General features: G+C 36.9%; 1 protein-coding gene across 3 annotated transcripts in view; it reads right to left on the bottom strand.

Annotated features, from left to right (window-relative positions):
* Positions 1–622: 622 nt before the first annotated feature.
* The window catches only part of LOC118742705 (integrin alpha-PS3-like), an 82,590-nt gene continuing 59,230 nt past the window's right edge, over positions 623–23,982 (bottom strand). For all 3 annotated transcript variants that reach the window (XM_036474972.1, XM_036474971.1, XM_036474970.1), the window contains exons 3-12: positions 7,979–8,729; positions 7,699–7,914; positions 7,526–7,628; positions 6,883–7,461; positions 6,677–6,806; positions 6,234–6,599; positions 4,637–4,706; positions 4,257–4,572; positions 3,678–4,183; positions 623–1,577 (exon numbers count right to left, since the gene is read on the bottom strand). In XM_036474972.1, the coding sequence (XP_036330865.1) occupies positions 1,455–1,577; positions 3,678–4,183; positions 4,257–4,572; positions 4,637–4,706; positions 6,234–6,599; positions 6,677–6,806; positions 6,883–7,461; positions 7,526–7,628; positions 7,699–7,914; positions 7,979–8,729 (3,160 nt within the window). In that variant the 3' untranslated portion in view covers positions 623–1,454. The remainder of the gene's footprint in view (positions 1,578–3,677; positions 4,184–4,256; positions 4,573–4,636; positions 4,707–6,233; positions 6,600–6,676; positions 6,807–6,882; positions 7,462–7,525; positions 7,629–7,698; positions 7,915–7,978; positions 8,730–23,982) is intronic.

Genomic DNA, 23,982 nt, shown 5'->3' on the forward strand with positions numbered 1-23,982 from the left:
AAATAATTTGCAATACAAATTTGCAATGCAATGATGCTAGGCCATTTGCACCGGATCGCGAATAGCCCTATAGTAATAGCAAAAATGTGGTTCATTATGCTCTAAAAAATATCTGTGTGAAATGTAAAAGTTTTTGGTCAATATCCTAGGCTCGCCCAAGTCCATCAAAGTTCAGGTACTAAAAAAAAAATTTTCTTAGCTAACTTCGATTCTCTACAAAAGAGGTCCATATACCTAATTATGTAGGACTAATACTTTAGAAGATTATTGCAATTTTAGTAAAAAAATTTATTACTTAATTTATTTATTAATTTTTATTTTTTGGCCATATTGAACTTTGATGGACTTGGGCGAGCCTAGGATATTGACCAAAAATTGTCATATTTCACACAGACTGTTTTTAGAGCATTATGAACCAAATTTTTGCTATTACCAATCAAAATTCTAAAAAAGCGGATTTTCGGCCTACGCTAATATTTATGTATATAGAAAAAAAAAGTGGCAATTCATAGTTTATATAAATATTTCATTAAAACATTAACATGTATACATACGTACATTTTCATTTATTACCCTAACTTAAAAAATATTTTACTAATTAACAAAGTCTTTTTACATAAAAATACAAACATATACAAACATACAAATTTAAAAATATATGAAAAGTAAAATTAAGAAATTAAAGCGAAAAATATATTGTCATGTGAATGCTGTCAGGGCATTCAGCTTCATTTGTCTGTATACCAGTATACAAATTCGATTTGCAATTTAAATATTTACTACATACATATGTACATACATAATATTTTATCAACTGTAAAAACAAAAAAAAGATTTGAAATTGTAAAAAATATCGACTCTAAAAGCGATTTGCTTATGTAGGTGAGAATTTTATGTGCTGAAATTTTGAAGCAAAAGTTCAGTTTCTTTTTCAAGTCCGCTGCCCACCGTTTATCGTTTATTGGAGGAGCACGCAAAAAGAAAAAATCTTGTCTTAAATATTTATACACATGGCAGTTGGCCTTAAATTAATATTGTTGTTGTTGCATTTTATAATTTTCAAACTAAATATTATTTTATATAATACAATAAAAATAAATACAATGCAACACTTATAAATACTATACGAATCGATTCATTCATTTGGTTTCGTCTTTTTTACATAAATAATACGATTCTTTGTGTTCAATAATGAACTAAGTTTTAAAAAAATTTATTTCAAAAACAAAGAAATGCAACATTGCCACCTTTTATACAAAATTAAGTTAGGCTGTTTCGCTAAAACAAACGCGAGTTAAATCTACGATAATATGCACAGCTCAGTTCCCGCGCCTTTACTTGTGTGTGTGTGTTTGCGTTGTGTGATGATAAAGCCATTCGTTTCGTAATTATTGCAGCGTAAAATTTGTAAAAAAATATTCTTTGATTTTTTTTATCTAAAGTGTTTTTTTTTTTTAATTTCTGTCAGTATTTAGGTTTTCTGCTTCTGGCTCTACATCATCTCGTGCCGGTCTTGTGGAACCTTGATGAACCAATGCATCCATTTCCTCCTTCTTCGCGCGCTTGAAGAATCCAAGCTGTAAATTACAAATATTTAAAATAAATTTAGTACAAGAAAGCAAACGGTAGTAAAAATTTTTAGGGAAAATATTGGATACATTTATGCCAAAAATGGTCTTGTTAGTTGGCGCCAGGGTCGAGAAATTTTGAAAAACCGTATTTATGCTCTGATTTGTTTCACATTTGGCATGTTTAGTTGAAACGTAGTAGAACATAGATTTGCAAAAAATGGAACGGCTGGTGGCGCTGATGTCAAAATAAAAAGTACATTCGGCATATACATAATGCATGTTTTCTTCCCGCTAAAAATTCTTTCAAAAACAATATTAAACAAACGTTTTCAATGTAAATTTTAGTAACGTAAAGCCAGGTAACGTCACGTCAGATAATTCAGCTGATTAAATATAAAGCGGCAAAGATTTCTACATTTAAAAACTTGAAAAATTAACCGTAAATATTTCCAATATTACCTACTACAAAATCGTTTATACAAATAGTTTTGCCCAATTCGCAGAGCTTTGCAATTTGGTAATCGAAGTCAAAATCCACTTCTGGTTTTTGTAACGTCACGCCAACGCGTAAGGTTACTAATATCTTTAAATCGCTACTACCAACAATTGAAATTTTTTATACTGAATATGGGGCCATTTAATTGCTATGCAAATCTAGAAACACCTTTTTAAAATTTTGACTTTGTCAATTGTTGTTTTTTAACATTTTGTCAAACGAGCGTTACGAAACGCCAGTTTGGAAATACCCATATATAAGGAGGTCAGATGGTTCATGAACAGAGTCGGCTGGGGAATTGCTGGATATCCTTATGAATACTCATTTTCCACGGTGCAGGATCAACGGAGTGGAAACTATTTACCAAACCGCTCCGATGACCTACTGGAGGAGTTACTGGAGAGATAAAATATAAAATTTGTTAGTTTCAGCTTCTCACCCTTTAAATCATCGGCTACGGACGGTGAGATATCGTCATTCCAGTTATTTTTAGAGCATGTCTTTTACTAAAGAATGTCCCGTTAAGCCGGTGAAAGAAGTTTTCTTCCTAAAACACGTTGATCATGCCAGTGCTAGAGATTTCTGGCCAATAAGCCTAATGTCCTTTGTACTCGAGAAATTTTTAGAGGCTCTTAGATCTGTGCATTAGAGACAAAACGTCCAATTTATCTTGCTCTCAACATGCATACCTGAAAGGGAAGCCAATGAAGACTGACCTGCATTAGGTGGTTTGTACGATTGAGACTTCGCTCTACTACAAACAATAAGCATATAAAATACACACAAAACTCAGTGCGGTCGGCACAGCGTACATGCCGGAAAGATTGGCTTACCTTCTATTAGGTTCAGTCGCAGCTGCGAGGACCCGAGCTGCAAAGAGACAGTCGAACACTGAGGCTTAAAACACTCTGTACATAATTCCTGCAGAATGTTTCAGAGTTCAGCAGCCTCTCTCTTTATGGCGTACTAAAATTCATTAAAGCCGCCAAATGGCTGCTGGTTTCATGCTCAAAAGAAGGTTAAATTGTTCCACAGAAGTTTTAAGCAGATAATTTTATTGGGGATCACCGAACACGAAGAACTCGTTTGGGTTTGGGCAAGTGCGAAAGAAAACTTTGTACAAGGTAATGTTTTCACATTTGGGATAAATACGTACATTGCAAATATAACTATAAGCATTAGGACGGATTGATTTACATAGGACGCAATATTCTTACTTACTAGAGCATAGGTTGAGATACATATATAAGTATTTGAAGTAACTTTCCCGACCAATGCATGGCTTCAAGCGTTTCTTTAGTCCCCTTTGTTTTAATTTGTGTTTCTTCTAAAGTGTTATGTGTAAGGAACCTAAGTAGTGTCACAATAAGCGACATACACGAATCAAAAAGTGGGTCAAAATGGTTCGACATTAAAATCAAATATCTTTCTCCAGGAAAAGGGCAACAAAATGGCGCTACCATATTTCTTGAGTACCACAACCAGCCTTGATGCATTGCTCTAAATTTTCTATTAGATCCCTAGACCTTCGAGCGCTATAGGCATAAAATAACGTCGAAATGCTTCTATAAAGATGATTACTATCATCCCACACTACAACTTAAGCTCACCTTATACATTCCGTAAGTCATTAGCGCCAATAGCAAGAGCCCACCCATCACGGCCAATATATACACCCATATCGGCGTACCATAGAGTTGATGTTTCGAAACAATATTATAGTCGATGCTCCTGCGTATCGCCAGCGATTTGCCAGTAGAGTCACCAATTTTTTTCACATCCACTCCGATTAGTATAACAAAATATTCCCATGGTTCAATCAATATTTGATTGATCTCATTCAGATCGACTTGATATTTCATTGTCACTGTGATGGGCTTCTCGGGTTTGAAATTATAAACACGCATAACAGAGCGCACACAAATCGTCATCTCGGGGTCATTGCAATTGAAAACGATCGTACGATTCACTGGCAATTTACCTCTTAGATCTTCACTTAGCAGTTCGTGCGCCTTGACGATACGCGCATACTGGGCTTTGGTCGCCGTATTGGCAGCAGCTTCACGACGTCTACGACGCCGAAGTGATAAAGTCGTTGTGTCATCGGTATGGGTTGCTGAAAGATTATGGCAAAATGGAAATGGAGTAAGGAAAGAGTTCAGCAATTATTTGGCGATCTTTAAACTTACAACTTTCGCTTTCTACTGTCATTTCATAGAAGCTGTTGGAATCATATTGTGCATTAATGTGTTTATGCTTATTCGTCTTGGAAACTGTAGTCGTGCTGTGCGTACTCGTCGATACCTCAATGGTATTCATGATGAGCTGTGTGTTGTTTTGATAGTAATCGATGCCAATCAATTGCGCATCATAGACAGCCTGCATATTTATTTTATCCATTTCGATAATTTGTATGGTGTTCGTAGTGCCGGGCACCTTATACGCCACAGGTATATAGAAGATCACATCCATTGCTCCGACAGTGCTGGGACCGACGCTTTTTATCTGTTTAAAAGGGATATGTAAATTTGACATTTGTACAAATCAAATTAAATATCCGCAAACTCACCTCGTAGTTATTAATGATTTCGGTAGTATTGCTGATCTTCTCCAAGTTGACATGCGGTGTTTTGGGAATGCTAAAAATATAAAACGCAACGTGTAAGTTAATATCATCAACAGTTTTACGTTGGCTGTGATCAGCACATAAATTTTATGTGAAGTTTTTTCAAGCCAAAAGAGGTTCAAATATTTTCTTCGTTGTATGTAAGACGGTTGTCCCATCTACTTAGTTTTATTCTAAACTTTTAAATATTGAATTCGTAACCTTAAAGCTTATTAAGAACTGGGAGCGATGTGGCACCTTACGCTGTCTGGGCTATCTTGGATTATATAGTCATTATAAATACATATTTTTGACAGGGCTAATGCAAAATTGCTCAACGGTTACCTCGCTCACCATTCTCGCTTGCGCACCAACTACCGAAGTATCGACGTTCTAAGCATGGACTACAAGGCTTAATCGAGCGTATTGTTTGAAAGGCTGCCGCCCACCGTCAACCAACCGATTGGGTCCTATAAGTGTAGCTTCAGACTTGGTAAATCAATTATGGACCAGGTATTCACCATAAAGCAAATCTTGGAAAAGACCCGCGAGAAGTTGCTGTTTACATTTAAAAACTCCTTCAACCACCACAGGGAGTCTCGATCGTCTCTTATGCTAACGACTGCTCTCCTTCTCGGCGCATAGATCCGCAATTTCCAATCGGGTGCAGAGCCGCAACAACGTCCTCAAATCGTTAGCCGGCAGCACCTGGGGCAAAGACAAAGAAATGTTGTTGGCAACATACAGGGCAATGGACTGGCCGGTCCTAAACTATTCAGCGCCCGCTTTGTCGCCGGGGACTAGCAGGACGCAGTGGACGAAGCTGCAGACATGTCAGAACACGGACCGCGTCAGGATGCCTTCTGATGTCGTTTCAGCACCACCATCACGACGAGGCACAGATGATCCCCGTCAGGGAGCATAACCTAATTCTCTGCAAGTAGTTCCTGGTAGGGTGCCACAGACATGGGCACCCGAATAGATAACTGCTTGCAGAAGAGCCCTCGCCAAGGCACGTCAGCAGGCGTCTCAACGAACTGACGGAGGTTCATTAAATAACCTCTGAACCCAACTGCATCCCTTAAACGGCATTCACATGGAGTCGGTCTTGAGTTATATAGACTCCCGACCTGTGAAGGTCATTTTAGGCACACAACCACCCAACGTGGACGAGACAGAGCTTTGTCTGCCTTGAGAGACTCGCACCACAATAGCCCAACTCCGCTATGGCTACTGCAGTAGACTAAACTCATACCTGAGCAGAGTGACTGCAGATGTGCCCAATGAGTGCCCGCTATGCGGAGAGTCGCCACATGACTCACGGCACCTCTTCGCATGCCCCCAAAACCCCACCCAGCTACCGCCCCTGTCCCTATGGACAGACCGGGTGCAAGTTGCACATTTCCTGCGCCTCCCTTAGCTAAGCCTAACGTTGACGGGCAATCCGACCCGAGTGGGGCGTGGTAGCCGCTACAACAACAATAATAACAAAATAAAGAGAAATTTTTACACTTCTCTTTCCTACACAAAATTATACATAACCCTTAGCACTCCTACTTACCCGACTATATCGATTTCGGTGAATTCTCCGAGTGTTATTACATCGGTGATCATGTTATTGGCTTCGTTGGCCTCCTTGCCTGTACTGAAAACCTTGGCGGTTAGAATCACTGGTTTTCCCGATATGCCAGCAACATCGAAAATAGCAGTAAATGAGTCTTTGGCGCCTCTCGCTATTGCAACGCCATTATTCAAATCGCATTCCAAGTAGTCATTATCTTTGATACGGCAGTTACCGGGTATTTTGGCGAACGGCATGCGATTCGATGAAGTGATGCTGATTTGAGGTAGATAAGCTGTCTCGCCATTGTTGGTTATGTCATATGTGACGGCCAGTGTACGACTACTGCCGAGAATGTATGTGTGACTGAAATGGAAGGAAATCAAGTTGTTTGTTATTATTTAACTTAAGTGGAAGAATTCTTTTTATCGTGCGACACTCACTCCAAATTTTGGCTTTTAACTTCCAGATCAGCCACACAGATATCGGAACTGCAGCCCGTACTAAAGATGATCTTCTCACTGTACACCTTTGGCTCGGCCGGATCAACGGCCGCGCATTTATCACAGAACACTGTAAAGTAAATCAGAATAAATTTTGGTAATTAGCATTTGGGATTCGTTATAAGTGCCATCTAAAAGTTACTCACCTCCCGAATTCGGCACTCCATTAATGAGATCATAGTGCATTTCCAATTCGATTGGCTTGAAAATATCCGCCACGCTACTGTGTACTTCACAATCAAATGAGCGGCATTGCTCCTGCAGGCCAGCCGTCGCATTAAAACTTATCTCATTCGTGCGTGTTTGCACCAGCTTAACGCGTTTGACTTGTGGATCTACAACAATACGTATAGCCAAGTCCTGATCGCTCACCTTCGCGGATGGAGTGGTGATTTTATAGCAGGTTGTGATCTTAAAACTATTTTGATCGGTTTTGATTTCTCGTGTTTGTGATTTGACAGTGGCGTGTATCTTGACCACGGGATAGGCGCGATAGACGAAAACCGCTTCGGCATTTGGTGCGCCGACGGCAAAGTCATTAAAGCCATTGTTATCGATATCGGCGCCTTTGGAAAGTCCGTGACCAAACATATGCTCGCCATACTTGCTGACAACCGCATCAGGTGAGTTCAGGCGTTGGCTGTGATGCTGGCGTATGCCGTCGTTGCTGCCGAGATAGATGAAGACGGCACCGTTGCCAGCGAATGGCGCACCAACAGCAATATCTGCGGCGGAAGAATAACAACTTTGAGTATATTTGATTTTAAATGAAAGCGAGAATCCCAATACCATTGAAGCCATCAAGGTTGATATCGCCCAGCCGACTGAGCGTGGTACCGAAACGCGCTTTGCCATGCGCTGGCGAAACTATCAGTTTTTGCTCGAAATTGAACTGTGAGTAGGCAATGAAATAAAAATTATGAACTACCGACCAAATTAAGGTAAATTTAATTTACACCTACATTGCCTTTGTTGAGGAACACATAGATGGCACCATCATCGAAAGAACCAGACGTTGAGTATTGTGGCGCTGAAATCACCACATCGGTGAGCCCATCGCCGTTGAGATCCTCAGTCAGCAGCGAATAACCGAAATATTCGCCGAAATGCGTGCCGCGAAAAACATAAACGCGCGTCATCTTCAGCTTGCTATCCTCAGAATATTTGTATAAGTAGGCCTGTTATCGAGAGAAAGAAATATTTTTTTAAGTTGCAATGCGCGCAAATTAAAATACTACTCACCTCTCCCGATTGCAAATTGGCCTGTGGCGCTGTTGCCACATACATCAGCCGATTCTTGTCCTTACTGTCAAAGTAGCCTGAGCCCACAGCATAACCAATGTACGAGTCATTCGCCTGATCATTAGTATCCAGTACGTATTGCCCTGAGAATTCAAGTTGTCGTGTCACGCGCTTTCTTTCAGACGTATCACGCCTACTCAATATTGGATCCTCCTCGAATCGCTTGCGTACATGTATCGTCGAACCTTTCCAATTACTGATGCCTGGCGCACCAATAACGAACTCTTCATTATTATCGGTCACATGCGCGCTCAGCCCTTCCTCTGCCAACATATAATAGAAAGTGGGATGATTGTTAACAGTCTTCCTTTGCTCCGATTTAAGGCGCAATGGTGAGATCCTTTGTACTTTTGTTGGATTGTCATTGAGTGTGTCTTTAACCCAGTAACAGATGCCATTCATTAGGTAATCATTTGCGGTGGGCGTGAGAAAACGTGGCGCGCATATTAACAGCTTATCCGTGTCCTTGGTGCCGCCATCCATGGCAGCACCCAGCCATTGATTGTCGCGCGCCTCATTGTCGTAGGTATATGAGTCGAAGTTCTCGATTGTGATATTACCTCTATCATCGATGACATATGGATTACAGGTGGAAGTTGGTGACAAAGTGCAACGATAAATGGCACCAGTTTCATTGATATTCCGCTGGGCGGGCAGTGTAGATTGAGCGCGTGGTGCACCAACAATTATGCTGAAAAAAACAAGAAGGAAAATGAGGCGTTAGTTCATTTTGATATGAAATTAGGGCAATAAACTACGTGAAGAAGGGTAGAAATATTAAAAGCGTAGGGATAAGTACTTTAAAGATGTAATGGGAATGTAATTTTGGCGATCCAACCTTGCATAAAATGGCGACCCCATTTCTCGTTGTTCGTCTATGAAACAATTCCATACAAAAAACACTATTTTCGCAACGTGTATTAGCTATATTAAGATCTGATCAGGCCTAAGGATCAATAAAGACCTAAATGGAGTATACCACTCGGTTTGTGACCAAGTGCCCTAAAGGTATCCCGCAAGGTTTTTCCTTGCCCCAAGGATCTCGGCGTGGAAACGCCCAATTTTTTTCCGACTTTAGCCAGGCGGCCAAAAACAGCGCTTATTTTCTCCTTCGTAACAGGGTAGCAACTGACAGATTGGCCGCGAAGAGGCGGCTGCATATCCATTGGTAGCCTAGACATGGAAGGAATCGGGTTGGCAAATGGCAATGCCAAAAGCCCTATTGATCTGACTTTCGAGCGACGGAACGAAATGCTAAAATCTCTTAAACATCTTTATAATGAGATAGACGAGCACATGAGTAGGCAGGCTACACCAATGTGGAACAGGCTGGCCACCTGTAAGGCTACAAAGATCGTGTGGAAAAACGGCGAAGCTTGACATAACCGCCTAACGTTTACGGTCTCGTTGGCATAATAAATTACGCCTACTTTTAGCTCATAGCAGTTTGAACACCAGTTAGTATTGCTATGGACCATATGGTCTATGTGTTACTTTTTGCAACCAGATTAAGTAGTAGGGTTATGCCCTACCCATCCCCCGCTATCTGTTTCCCAGCATGATAGCAATCTTGTTTAGGTGCGCTGCTTATAGCGCCCTTACACGACATGTATTTGCATATGTAAATGTTACTTTTCTGGTACGTTCTAGTATATGGTACATCGGAGTAGACACAAAAAAGTAGCATTTACATAATGCAAATACATACCGTGTAAGAGCACTGTTAGAGAAGAAAATCGTTGAGTGTCGGATGAGGTAAATGATATTTTTGGAGAGCAGATATATGATTCGCCTAAGCTAGCAATAGCTAGCGCAAACATGATAATATCACTTCGTGACGATCTCGGACATCGCTTGCTTCATTCCACTTTCCCATAGATACGTCGATTGATAAGTCTGCCGACTTTGCTCACGCTGGACACCGTTTCGACATTAAGTGCATACATACTTTAAAAAGGATGATTGGGATGGCTTCGCGGAAGCTACCGAAGCACCTCCGCCGCTCTTCCCCCACTAATTAATGTTTTCTTTGAGTTTCGCAAGGTGGTCTCTGTGAAAGGGGCACGCTTCATTACAGCCGGGCGTTTGGAGGAAATCCGCCGACATTTTCCGACTGTAGCTGATGTGCTGGCAAACTAGTGTGACCATCTTCTCAGCTCAATTCTGGGTATCCCCGTATCCGAAATTTTAAAATTAAGATACAGCAGCTGGTAGTTCAGTATAGGCAGAAAAAGTGCGGAAAGCATCTCAAGCCATGAAACTCCATTGATTTATTTACGCGACACGATGAGAAGAGTGAAGGCTTCATTCAGTGATCTCGCCTAGTCAAACCCGAAGAGATGCACTAGCTATGTACTTAAGGCAGCACTTTTTGACGTAGAATACGTTTTACGTTTCGATATGGAGGCTATGCTCAAATCGAATTGATAGTAAGAATTTGTTTATGAATTTTGAAGTATGATTTTTGTAAAATGCCGTTTTGACTGCAATTATCAAATAACTTTAAACTGTACTTTTAAATTGCAGTCTGAGCCTTTTTTGAACAAGATTTCAATGAATTTACTCATAGCGTCGCTAATATAAACGAAACAGAGAGTTTTAAGGAAAAGTTAGATAATTTTTTAGATCATCTACTCAAAAATTACTCAAATCGAAAAACTTATAATTTTTCCGATGTGCTGGTAAAAGAAGTTCAAATATTTTGTAACGGAGGAGATAGGGGTCATTATCTTCAAATGGACTATGTCTACCTTTTGACAGTTCAGCCTAAAAGTGTTGAGGTCGAAATATGTTTTTCATCAGTAGGTTTTGTATGTAAAGCCTGTAGGCCAAGCTCAGAAGACTCCGCTTTGAACGCTTTGCTGCTCTTACGAAAACATTTTAAGTGCAATAATAACAACACCGGCAAAAAAAGGGATGTGTGTTTTTAACCAACACGTATTTCGACCCGCTGAATCCGATTCTGAGATCCGTTTGACTCGTACACCCTCAAAATTTCTAGTAAATTGCGAAAAAAATGGCAAAAAATTCTCCATTCGCCATTCCTTTATAGAGTAGAATAAACTGTTTAGAGAAATTGTTTTTGTATATTTTTATTTTATATTTTTTTTTATTAATCGTTACTTTCAAAAGTACATGGTAGTTACATTGTTATTTGTGATGTATACGTTCCTCAATCATATGGTTTTTTAAATACAATTAAAAAATGTTTTACTTTAAAATTTGTCTGATTTAATAAATATCGCTAGCGTAGAGTGCAAAGTTGCTAAGTCCCAATTTAAAAATTGTACAGGAGAGGAAAAAACTTCTTATAGCCATTTCTTCAAGTATTTCGCAAAACTTTGAATACAACATTTTGACTGTTTATAGCAAAGCGAAACTCCATACGAATCAGAGGGATTCGATCTTTATTAAAAGATTTCGGAGCTTTTTTGGCCTTAGGAAATTTTCAGTTCATTGAATATAAACGAGAAAACATAAAACAAGGACCTGTACCCTTTTCGAGACGATGCAATTTTAATTTATCTAACGACCTATATCAAAATATGATATTTCATTAAAAGTGAAGTTAGCAACTTTACAATCAGTTTATCGTAAATTTTAAATAGTTTTATTTCATGGTATGTTCAAATGTTTTCAGATATTGAATTTTTACTCATATTCATAAAATTTATGACTCACGTTGAATCCCAGGATATATCCCGAAATCCCGGGATCACAATTTTCCTGATATTTTGGCATCCCTAGTATCTACGTATGTATCTACATACATATTATAGATATGTACATTGTACATCCATATATATATGTACATCATATCATCAGATCTGTAATGTTAGTTCGATTTTACGAAATGAGGTATCAAATAAAAAGGGCTTGGCCTGAAGATGTGCAATAGCTTCTTATTTTTTCAAAAAGAGTTGCCACCTAACAAAAAAATAAAATTCAAATTATTTTTAAGTTAAATCAATTATTACACTATGAGTATTGATCGAAATGGTTTTGAAAAGGCCTTATATCTTAATTACACATATGTAGGAGGGTTGCCACCTATTTCAAAAAGCAAGTTCGACTTAAATAAAGGCAGAAAATTGAAATGTATATCCTGATTTGGATGTCAGACGAAAGAGGTTGTGGTTTGAAAATATTTTGAATAGGGTTGCCACCTGTTTCAAAATTAGATTTTAAATAACGTATGCATGAGTTAAATGAAATATTAAATTATTACGTGAAACGAAGGAGGTAAGGTATCCTTAGTTTAAATATTGAGATTATTAAAGAGGGATGCCACCTGGTAAAAACGTAAACTCAAATTATTTAATAAGTTAAAGCAATTATTGAAAATATGCGTATCAAATGAAATGGGTTTAAAAAGGCTTTATTTCTGAACTGTAGTTAGGAGCGTTGTCACCTAAAAGTAATACAAATTTCTGCAGAAAATCGAATTCCTGAATCGAAATAATGATACACGCCATGGCATATATTTATTTATAAGCTGATGGTACATATGATTGAAGTTAATGAGGGTCTGCTTCTCTGTTGCTAATTATTATTGTTTTGCAATTAATTTTGATTTATTAAATTCAGTTCAGTACAATCAAAACGAATATTTGATGCACCGTTTTTAACTTGAATGTGATCTTAATAATGGCACGTATTCTACGTTTAAGTTTAGCGGCTGTGGCTCCGACACAGCCTGCAGGTTAAGACGGTGCGCTGGACTGATCGTTTTTCTACATCCTTCCAAATCTTAGAATCGAGCGAAATGCCGTGCCAAAAGTAGAAGTGGAACAGAGGTACCCTTTCTTGCAAGCTCATTTGCTTTCTCATTCTCTAGTATGTATGTATGTTATAATGCCATGGTACTCATACCAGATGCAAAGCGAAGTGCTTTAGCATCATACTGAGAGTTTTACAGCAATTCGATACCGTTTCCGCATTTATTTTAAATGAAAGTAGATTCACATAAATTTCATTTGCTGTTGCAGTAATTAGACGTAGACCATCAACAGGTTTGTGTTTATCAGCTAGCTCGGCCAATAAGACATTACAGACAATGGGAGACGGAATGAAATCGTCATTCCGAATTACTCAGCGTATATTCCTCCGCCTATTCTGTGATCCAGCTGGTATTTATCAGTATATCGGCCATCGATGTAAAATTCCCTATTTGACAAGCGTAAAATTTTAAGGGAGAAGCAAACAACTTTTTAAGTTTAACGATATGGGAAATGCTTACAGAAATGTTCTTAAGGAAGCAACAAATCTCGTATTTTTAAGGCTCTGTTTTTGACTTTGGATAAGAAAGCGCATTTGTAAGCAAACTAAAGGCATCTTACAGTTTCCTAAGTAAAAACACTATCAGCTGATTGCCAAAAATTCCTACAGCTGAGATCACCTGTTTTTTTTTGGCATTTTCTATTATCTCTTACAATTTCTTTCATCTCTATTACAATTTCCTCCATTTCTATTACAATTTATTCCAAATACACTAACACAATGAACCAAAAATAGCAAAACACTAACCACCCTACAAGACATTGCTGAGCACTTTAGGCAAAAATTCTCACACATTTACACTTTTGTTTTTGTAGTACGGCATAAATGAGTAGTTTGACTATTAGTACTGAGGACTTTCTGATGACAACATTGAGGGGAAAGTACTCAATTTTTTCCCATGGCCTGAACGAAAATGAGGACTTTGATAAGCACTTTTGTGATTAGGGATAATGATAATATGAGTACTCATATGATACTCAGCTGTCTTGTAGGGCAAAAACTCACCTACAGCCTGCCAAACACACACCTAGAGCCTGCCAGAAAACACGGTAAGAAGAGGAGAACGTTACTTATAGAACTGTACAAAAAAAATATATACATATATAGATATTTTCGTAGTATAATAACATATTTATGACAACCAGCTGATGCAATTTTGCCGAGATCAGCATTGCCAACTTTGGTATTTTCATTTAAATGAACCTTTTGTTATTATTCAATTGCCATTGTATTATGAAAGCACTTCTTGTTTAAAGTACATTTAAATTACACTTTAACTTTTTTTCTCAACATCGATGTTTTTGCGAATTGCAAACCTACATTTATTTGGCACTTAAAAAGGTAAAATTAAGCAATTATTCATAAGTCAGCAAAAATCTTAACAATATTTAAAAGACTTTAAAAACGTACCTCATTTACAGATTCAATAATTAAAGGTTTGCTCACTAGTGACAGTAGAATTTTGACACTATCTAACAAAAGGGTGCACAAACAACGGTGCCTTGCTAAAACGTCGATTTTGTTAAGGGGAAGCGAGAAACTGTTTTCTGGTCGAATCTTTTATTATTGAATCATGCCTCATTTATACATAAGTCATTTTTGAAAAAAAAACATCGATGTTGCCAAACATCGCTGCACCAATTTCTTCCAAACTTGGCACAGTTTTTTCGCTTTTCATATAACGGTAAATTTCAGAAATGCTTGAAACTTCAATATTCCGAAATTTATGGACGATAATTTACTCAAAATTGATACACCCATGCCATTTTTCGATAAAATTACTTGTTTACAGTTTATTTACTGACCAAAATTTCTCTCTCATTTATTTTATAAAAGTAATCGAACTTAAGACCTTTAAACAGGTGGAAACCCTCTAAAAAATATTTCCAGTAGTCATATATCCTTAACCTGTCTAATTTGATACTCGTGTTGTAATATTTAATTTATTTGATCAATTTTATTGAGTTTAAGATTTTCACACAGGTGGCAACTCTCTTCAAAATTATTTTCGATACCCATATTATAATATTTTAATATTTATCTTTTTAATTTCGAAATTTTTTAAACAGGTTTCAACCCTTCAAGTTTTTTTGTTTTAAATGATCCTGGTACTATACCGAACAATCAAAAAATTAAAAATATTCAAATCGGTTCAGCTGTTCTCGAGTTTTGGACCTTCGTACAAACGAACATAACGTTTTTATATACCTACATATGTACATACTTACATACATATGTATACATATAAGCAGTATATATATATATATATATAGGTAGACGAGGGTTGATTTTGGTGAAATTTTCAAATTTTCAAACCTGAAGTTATCTACCCCACAGACATGCGCTGTAGCAGGATTTCGAGAATTCTTACAAGTTTTAAAGCGTTCATCTTTTAAGAAAAATGTCTATCACTTTTGACTATAAATATATTGGTCGTTACCTCGGTCATAACTTAACAAAAGTTAGTTTTGAGGTGTTCCAAACTTATAGGTTTTTACGAAAGATCTATTGGTCTCAAATCGCATGATTTCGGTGGTCAAATAACATCGGCTCGATGAGCAATCATACGTCCGGAAATACTCTGTTTCAATAAAGGTTATCTACGACAATGTGAAAGACTAGCTCTGGCTTCAGTTGTTGAAGGAGGTGTAAATGCAAAATGTGCTGTTCCAGTACTTGAGAACGACTGGAGTTGACAAGTTCAGTTTTGTTCGGTAGACTTAAATTAGAAAACTCTACATAACAAGCAAAAAAAAAAGCAAAAGAAAACTCATCATTAAAAAAAAATAAAGGTTATGTCTAACTTTGTGTTTTTTTTTTTTGATTCCGCGTCCACCCTCCGAGAAGACCGTCCGTCCCGTAACTTTTGAGGGACCCAGTATGTGTGTGTAATTGTAAATATGTATGTATGTGAGTATATAGATGTGTTTCTCAATATTGATTTCTTGGGGCGTCGCCTATTTACTTATCCTTCAAGCGTCAATATCTATCTATTCACCTACATACATACATATACATATGTATATAGGTATGGATACATATGTATATATAGATAAGTTTCGCATTGCAAAAATCTCTCAATTATTTTTATACAATTCATAATAGGAATTTTCATGAAAAGGTGGTAAATATAATCTTATCGCTACACTTATACATATCTCACATTGGTAGCGTTGCCGTAGGTACAGATAGCGCTTTAGGCTTTTATTCTACTTTCATTCTTTATTTTTATTTTTATTTGTTATTTTTTTTGTGTCAAGTATCGACAATGAATAAATTCCATTGTGCCAACTAAAGTAGCTTAGGTATGAATATATAGTACATACCGTCACTAAGAAGTTGACCGCGAAAAAGGCGCTTCAAAACAACTTCAGCGAAGAAAGACTCTTAACATAGTTGACGGCCAAGAAGGACGCGTAAACTTATTTTCGCGGTCAACTATGTTTGCGGGTGTTATAGTATGTACATTCCGTTAATAGTTTTTGGGGAATATTGCTGAAGTGACAGTCCTTCGCCAAGTATAAATCTATGATTACGCGTCTTTCTTCGCCGAAGTTTTTCTTAAGCGCCTTTTTTCGTAAAATTTTTGTATGTGTATTTTTTCGCCGTCGAAACACTAGCGCGCCTTTATTCGTGTCTAGTGACGATATGTATTATCTTTTTATTTGAGGTTAAAAAAATTATTATCTTTTCTAGGTGTACTTATGTGGTTTTAATTTATTCAATTATGTGTATAGACATAAGTACATTTTAGTAGCTACTGAGAGCCGTAGAAAGCACAGTCGCCGACCACTAAATACAATTTTTTCATCAATCTGCTGAGTATGTTTATTTAAGAATGACTTCATCTTCTGTCTACAACAAAGCAATTGGTTGAAGTTACAAACTTCATTTTTAACGCGTTCTTGATTTTTTTCGCTACATAAAAAAATAAATTATTATGCTTGTATGGAACCTAAATACATTTGTATTTAGGTATTCAGTTAATAATTTGGAATAATTGCATACTTCTGACATGCCGACGTAGAGTGAGTTATTGAATTCAGAAGCAAAGTATGTACCGGCATATATGTATTTATGTATATTAATATTAATACATGTATTTAAATGAAGAAAAAAGATTTTTCATTTATTTCAGCCCCCTCTGTTAAGGAAATTTTAAAAAATTCCTAAAGCTATGCAACCATGTGTTTTTTGAAATCAAGTACCTACAAAACCACACACTCGTACGTACACGTGCGAATCCCATATCTATAGAAATTATGAAAGAAAATGTGTTTATTTGAAGTAATTTGATCGAAACAAAGTAATTTATGCTGTAATGTGACCATAGTTTTAAAATATCTTCATTGTTATCAATATCTCATAAACTGGCATTCACGTTCTAAGTATTTAAAAGAAATATTTTATCCCTAAAATGTCCAAGCAGAACTGCGCACCTTAAATAACATTACTTAGGGAAAAAAGTTTTTTAGAGATACAATTTTCAAATACATAAAAATTGTGGGCGCAATAAACAGTCACCGATTTTCCTGTATCAAGTGATTATATGGTGGCCTGCATTAAAAAAAGAAGACAAGCTCAGGCTATTCACCAGGGCGCAAAGGTCCAAGATGATCTGCATAAGCGATGCGCTAAGAACCACGCCAAACGATGCTCTGAACGCTATTTTAGATTTCCTTCCACCTTATTTGGCAGGACAATAGATGGCAGCGCTTGCTGTCCTTCTCTTAAGAGAGGCATCCCAGTGGCAACCTGAAACCCAAGGACGCTCTCGGATAATAGATAAATTTTAATTCATTCCGAACAGTACAGACCGTTGTGCTTTAATATCGGTTCCGGTAAGCAATTTTAGCACACGAATCCCAAGTAGGGAGGAGTGAATAGCATTGACATAAATACATATGCCTCGATGGTAAGGTGGGAGAAGGCATCTTCTCTTCAAACCCTCCTTTCAAAATTTATTTTAGGTTATCAGGCTACTGCAGCGTATTCCAAGGTGAGGTTTCAGCTAATATGGAGGCTATAGAGAAGGTTGGAACCAAGATCCTAAGGAGAGACTTCTTCATTTTTAGTGATAGCCAGGCTGCAATCAATGCTCGGTGCTCTTTCACGTTTTGCTGTCAAAAAATATTTCATTTCACACAGCAGATTGGTAAAACTGTCTCTCACCATAGTAAAAATATTATTCAAAAGCTTTCCCCATAGAACTTTGTTGCCGATTCACACACGCCCAAAGTACGACTTGTTGAATTTCCTGGCAGACGTGGTCTAAATGTGATCGGAAACGGTTCCAGAGAGAGAGGATATAACTCTCTTCTCTCTGACTAATGTCAGATCATTACGTTATCTAGCGGATTTGGGTTCCAGCCTATAGCGACATCGCAAGCAACGAAATGGCCGAAGAGCTGTCAGGATAGGGCACTATTGAAAAACTTTTACACTAGTAAGGAAATGATAGGCGTTCCACAAGCAACACTTTTTTTGTTTACTTGTTCTTTAGAACGTTCTTGATAATATGTTACTGTATATTTCAAACGCATTTTGTTTATTCTGCCTATGAGATGGGATTGTCTAGAATGTGTAAAGAAACGCAGCCAAAGTACAGTTAATAGAATAGTATAATATCGCCTTGACTAGTGGAGTCGAATGGGCGGCATATAGTAGTCTTAGTGCTGTTTGTGTTACTTCCGACAAAAACAAAAATAATAGAAAATGCATGCAGCTATCCTAAACCAACCTAACCTCCGTTTCATTCACAACAAACGACAATAAGTCGTGGATATCATGTTGAATGAGCATTTTTTTCGTAGATTAAAATTGTGATCAATTGAGTTTGCAGTTGAGAAAACCATTGAACAATGGAAACCAAGGTTTGGTATTTTCTTAATCTCTTGAAATGGTCTCGTTCTACGAGCTTCTCATTTGAGCGCTTTGGCATCGTTTAGTCAATAAACGGAGTTAATTCGAATTTATGAGCACATGAGTACGAGTATTACTATGATGGCAGCGCAGGATATATCATAAGAATAATTAGGTGTTATTTAGCAGATCGCAAGCTAAGGTACTGGAGCGAAAGAGGCTCTGAGGAATACAGCGTCACGGCGGTGCTGTCTCATGGATCTGTTCACAGACCGCTGCTTTGGAATATAATGTATGACGGCAGCATCCTGCGCGATATGCCCCCTCGTAAAAAGAAAACAAAATTCGCACACGATATCGCCGTGGTAGTTGTAGCGAAACATTTCCAGGAGATTGAGAGTAAAGCTAGCGAGACTATAAGGAGTACAAAAGAGTGAATAGCATCTAGAAATTCAAGCCTCGCGGATCTCAAAACAGAGACAGTTTTAATAAGCAGCAGGAAAGCCGCAGAAACGATACGATTTAGCGAAGGGTATGAATTAGAGGGCTGCATGAATTCATTCAAGCTTCTAGCCAAACAGAGTACAGTAGATTTGAATATTTTACTTCACATACAAAACACTCAGCGTTTGGAATTTTGTAAGTTATGAATATACATTTTGTTTTATATTGTCTACCTTCAAATGGAAGAATGTGAATGAATGAATGGAAAACATTCAAATCATTCAAACTCATTTCTGTAAAGTTTTTTTTTTACAAACAAGTTTTTTCGTATGTAATAGGAGCGCAGCAATACATACATACATACCTATGTTTGTACATATGTGCATAGAAAAAATATTTTTGGATATTCATACAAAATATTGTAATTTATTTCAATTCAATTTATTTTCACTTTGTTTGAATGTTGTAATGTCGACACAAATATCAGAACAGCTATTCACTCAAATTCAAAAAGATTTTAAGCCAAAGTCATTCATTCGTTTTGTATATGAATAATTCAAAAGCCGTTTTGAATGCATTCATGCAGCCCTCTAGTATGAATCCATCACTTTCAAACCCACAATTAAATATCTTGGGTATATGTCAGATTTCTTCGTTTTCTTAAATGTGCCACAATAAGTTAGCTTCTTAATTGTTTATGGCCAGTCTCTTTATCTGTATCATTAATGCAGAGTTGTAGAAAATAGGGAATAAAATTTTAAATTTTGTCCTGAATTTTTATAGCCCATTTCCACCAAAATCTTAAATGCAGTTAAGGGCTCCGGTAAGTTCCAAGTGTTTTAACAATTAGTGGCCGGTAAAGTTTATTTCTCACATATTGTTTTTTTTACTTTCGTTTGCTTGTACGCAATAGTTATGAGCAGGGAACGGATTTTGTGGAAATTGCCTTTTTTTCTGCTAAAGAGATAGAGTATATTCGATTAAGAATATCCACGACTTAGCTTTCCCTGATTCCATATATACACATTTGATGTTGCCTTTTTTAAGATATTTGCCTTTTTTTGCCTTTTCTACCTTTAAAAAAGTGATTATAGCATTTACAATTTTTTTTAAGATTAAAAAATATACACATGCCCATGCGGCTTATAGAAGCGCAGGGACCTCTTTCCAAATTGGTGTTGGAAAAATTCTAATCCGTTTTCTCAGCTACCGTGTAGGCTTGGAGACAATAAGGGGTGTGGATAAAATTGCCCTTATTCCTGATAATATGAACGTTTCAAACGTTCCATATTTAAATTGGGCTCCACTTGTATCAACTTACGTCGAGCGCACATTTAATACATTCAAGGCTTTTCTTCGCGAAAATCGAATGAAAATGCTGTCAGAAAACTTCAAAATGCATCTTGTGGTTCAATGTTACAACAACTATACAGATTAAAGTTTTAAGAGTTAGAAACTCGAAAGGATAAAATAGTCAAAGATTCAAAGTACAAATTTTTCATATAATTAAAAGTTCATAGTTTTTATCTTTTTACTTTTTAATATAAACATTTCTAAAATAATTAGGGGAATTCGCTCTTATGTGTATTCGTTGTATGTTGTGTATTCGTAACTGCATGAGCGCGTGATTTGTTGTTGCTAGCGGTACATCAAATACACATGCAACAACAACCACATGCTCGTCCAGTTACACTTACACAGGATACAGCGAATACACAGAAGCGCGAATACCACTAATGTATTTTTTGATTGTTCTTCGTGTGGTCTGTCTTTTTTAGTGCCTTATTTTGCCTTTTTTTGCAATACCTAGTGCCTTTTCCTGCCTATTTCGTTATTTTATTTTGCCTTTTTTATAGGTTTTTAGGTCCTAAAAATCCGTTCCCTGGTTATGAGCACCACCGAAAAGTGAGCAGAGGCATCCTGCAGGGAGGCGTCCTTGCACCTCTTCTCTGGGTAATCGTGATAAACGACGTGCTAGAGCAATTGGAAAGGAGAGGATGCCAGGTTACTGCCTGTGTGGATAATGTGGCACCCATCCTCAAATGAAAGTTCTTGGACTCTCTTTATGGTTTTATCCAACTTGATCGAGGTAAAAAGTGCCTCAGCCCAGCTTCCATTAATGGTTGTTTCACCTGTGCTCTCTGACAGGATCAAGTTCTTGAGCGGGATCCTAGATGGAAAGCTATCATGGAAGCTAAATATTGAGGAGCGAGTGAAAAAGGCATCGGTGTCTCTTTACTGCTGTAAAAATTCCATTGGGAGGAGATGGGGCGTTACTTCAAAAGTGATGTACTGGCTGTCGGGCGAAATTCACTGGAAGTACTACTCTCCAAAATTTTAAAAAGGTTCCACTTCCTACCGGTTAGTTGGTTGAATCGGAATATTTCGAGGCCGGCTGATAACGGATCCTCTCCACGCACATCACTTACAACCCTGTAATATGCTTTTTCAAATAGGCATAAACTGCAGATAAGATTTGGTGGAAGTGAACTATTAGGGGTATAAGTATGCATAGATATGTACATAGTATCGACTTTTTCTTTTAATCTTTTGGACCTATGAAAGAATTAAATGAAACTTCAAAATTCTTAAATAGTAGGAGCTATGAAAATTTATAGCTACATAACTTACTAAAATTCTTAAATACCTCCAGAGTTTGCTTTGCATAACTCGCTGGAGTTCAGTTTAAGAATATTGAATAGTTCTATTTATTTAAGATTAATTTTTCAGACTTCCTAAGAAATGCAAATTGACCCTAAATGATTCCGTTGAAATTTCTCTACAAAAAGTTGCCTCAATAGCATAATAAATGTTTGGATAAAAAAAAACCTTTTCTTGAATTAAATTCCATATGCATCTAAATATGTATGTACATATGTATGTATATACGTATACATGCAAAAATTCAGCTGCAAAAAATATTCTGCATTAATCAAGCGTAGCAAGATCATATTCATTTAAAATTATACGCTCATTAAAATTGCAGCAATCAATTAATGGATGAAGGTACATACATATGTACATTGGTGCATACATATCGAGCCCTAACCGCCAAAATAACGTAAGCGACATATTTTTAAAAATTTTGTTTTGATGCATAAATATTACAAGAGCATCGAGATACATTTCTGCATCAAAAAGAAAATTTTGAAAATAATGTCGTTTACGTTATTTTGGCGGTTAGGGCTCGATATGTTTGCTAGAGTATGCAAATTGCGTAGATGTTTATGTGTGGGAAAGTAAAATTGAAAAAAAAAAAAAATCCTCATACCCGAATTGTTGATGGCTGATATGAATAGTGAAAGCGAAAAAGCGATATCTATTGCCGAAAATCATCACCAAAACTGGCAAACGATTTAAGCAAAACAGAGTACTATTTATACATACGTATTTAAATAAAAAAGTCATTAAAAAGTGCAAAAGTATAGAAAAACGAGCGTGCATATACATTAGGGCGGGTCAATTTGCATGGAACGATTTTTTCGACATCGTTCCTACCAGCTTTGGATTTACCATAAAATTCTAAGAAAAAGAGTCCATTTTAATATGGTTCTAAAGCGGCGATGGGCACCGCCTTGTCCGCGGGCAAAGCACTTTTAACCTTTCTATACATTTTGTATAGGCGCGTGCAGAGTAAAAGCTCTCTCTGCCCATCGCTGTTCAAAAATCAATTTGGAGCCTGCGAAATTTCAAAAGAAGCTAAAAGGGCTAGAAGAAGTAGTTTAATACCCGAATCTTTTAGGGACGATATTTAAAAAAAAATTGACCTGCCCTAATACACATATATGTATATGTTCGTATATGACAATTTCGCCGTTGGCGTTAGCGAATCGCCGATAAACGCTAACAATCAAGCGACAACTATAATGCGAATAGAAGGGACCGCTAATTATTGTTCGGTCGTAATGGTGCAAGTATTGATGCTGGCGAGAAGAAATGGTCAAAAGCTAAGAGTCAAATATTGTATATAATAGCCAAGCTGCCAGCAATTTGCCAAAGCGAATGAGTTGATTACGAAATCACAAAACTTTTGATTTGTATTTCATATACAAACATATATTTATATGTATGTAGCTTAGGGTTGTCCACGAATACACCGGACAATCAACTTTTTGGAATTTTATTGCTGCCAACCCCCAGAACGATAAAAAATAGAAAATAGGGAAACGCTTATTTTGCATTTTCAAATCGGTTACCATTTAACAGTGCCGCGGGGCTTTGAAGTTTTCCACACATTTTATAAGGGGAAAGTTAATTTTTTTTGTGGAATTGCTAAAAAAATTTTCAAAATAAATATATTTTGATATAATAAAAAAGGGCACTTTAGAAATCGTTAAGGAATTAAATTTAACTCTTAAATATTTTCTCATAACGTGCGTGATGTGGTTACGAACACATAAAATAACAAATTTTTGTGCATAAGATAAATATTTATGAGATATCGGTTCTGAAAAAGTTGCTAATAAAATTAGTTGGTAAAATTATAATCTTAAATATGCACCATAATAATTGTTTTTTGAATGGAAATATTTTAATTCGAACAATTTTATAGCTATTCGACAAAAGAATGTATTTTCCCCATTCGAAAGTTATAGGAAACTTCAATGCCTCGGCGGAACCTTTAATGTTAGGCGATTTCAAAACAAAATAAATTTTCGATACTCTTAAGTTCTGGGGGGGGTGGCTGAAAATGAAAACTTAGGACCACCCTAATATGCAACCGTGCATTTGTATCTATGCACATATGTACATACGAGTAACTACACTGAGGGGAAAAAATATTAAAATCAAATAGAAACGTAATTGTTCTTACTATAAACGTCAACGAAAGTACTGTATATTGGTAAATATTCAATTCA

The sequence above is a fragment of the Rhagoletis pomonella genome, unplaced genomic scaffold (assembly GCF_013731165.1).
Source record: "Rhagoletis pomonella isolate Grant_MI unplaced genomic scaffold, Rhpom_1.0 Rhpom_scaffold_00007, whole genome shotgun sequence".
In the NCBI taxonomy this organism is placed as follows: domain Eukaryota; kingdom Metazoa; phylum Arthropoda; class Insecta; order Diptera; family Tephritidae; genus Rhagoletis; species Rhagoletis pomonella.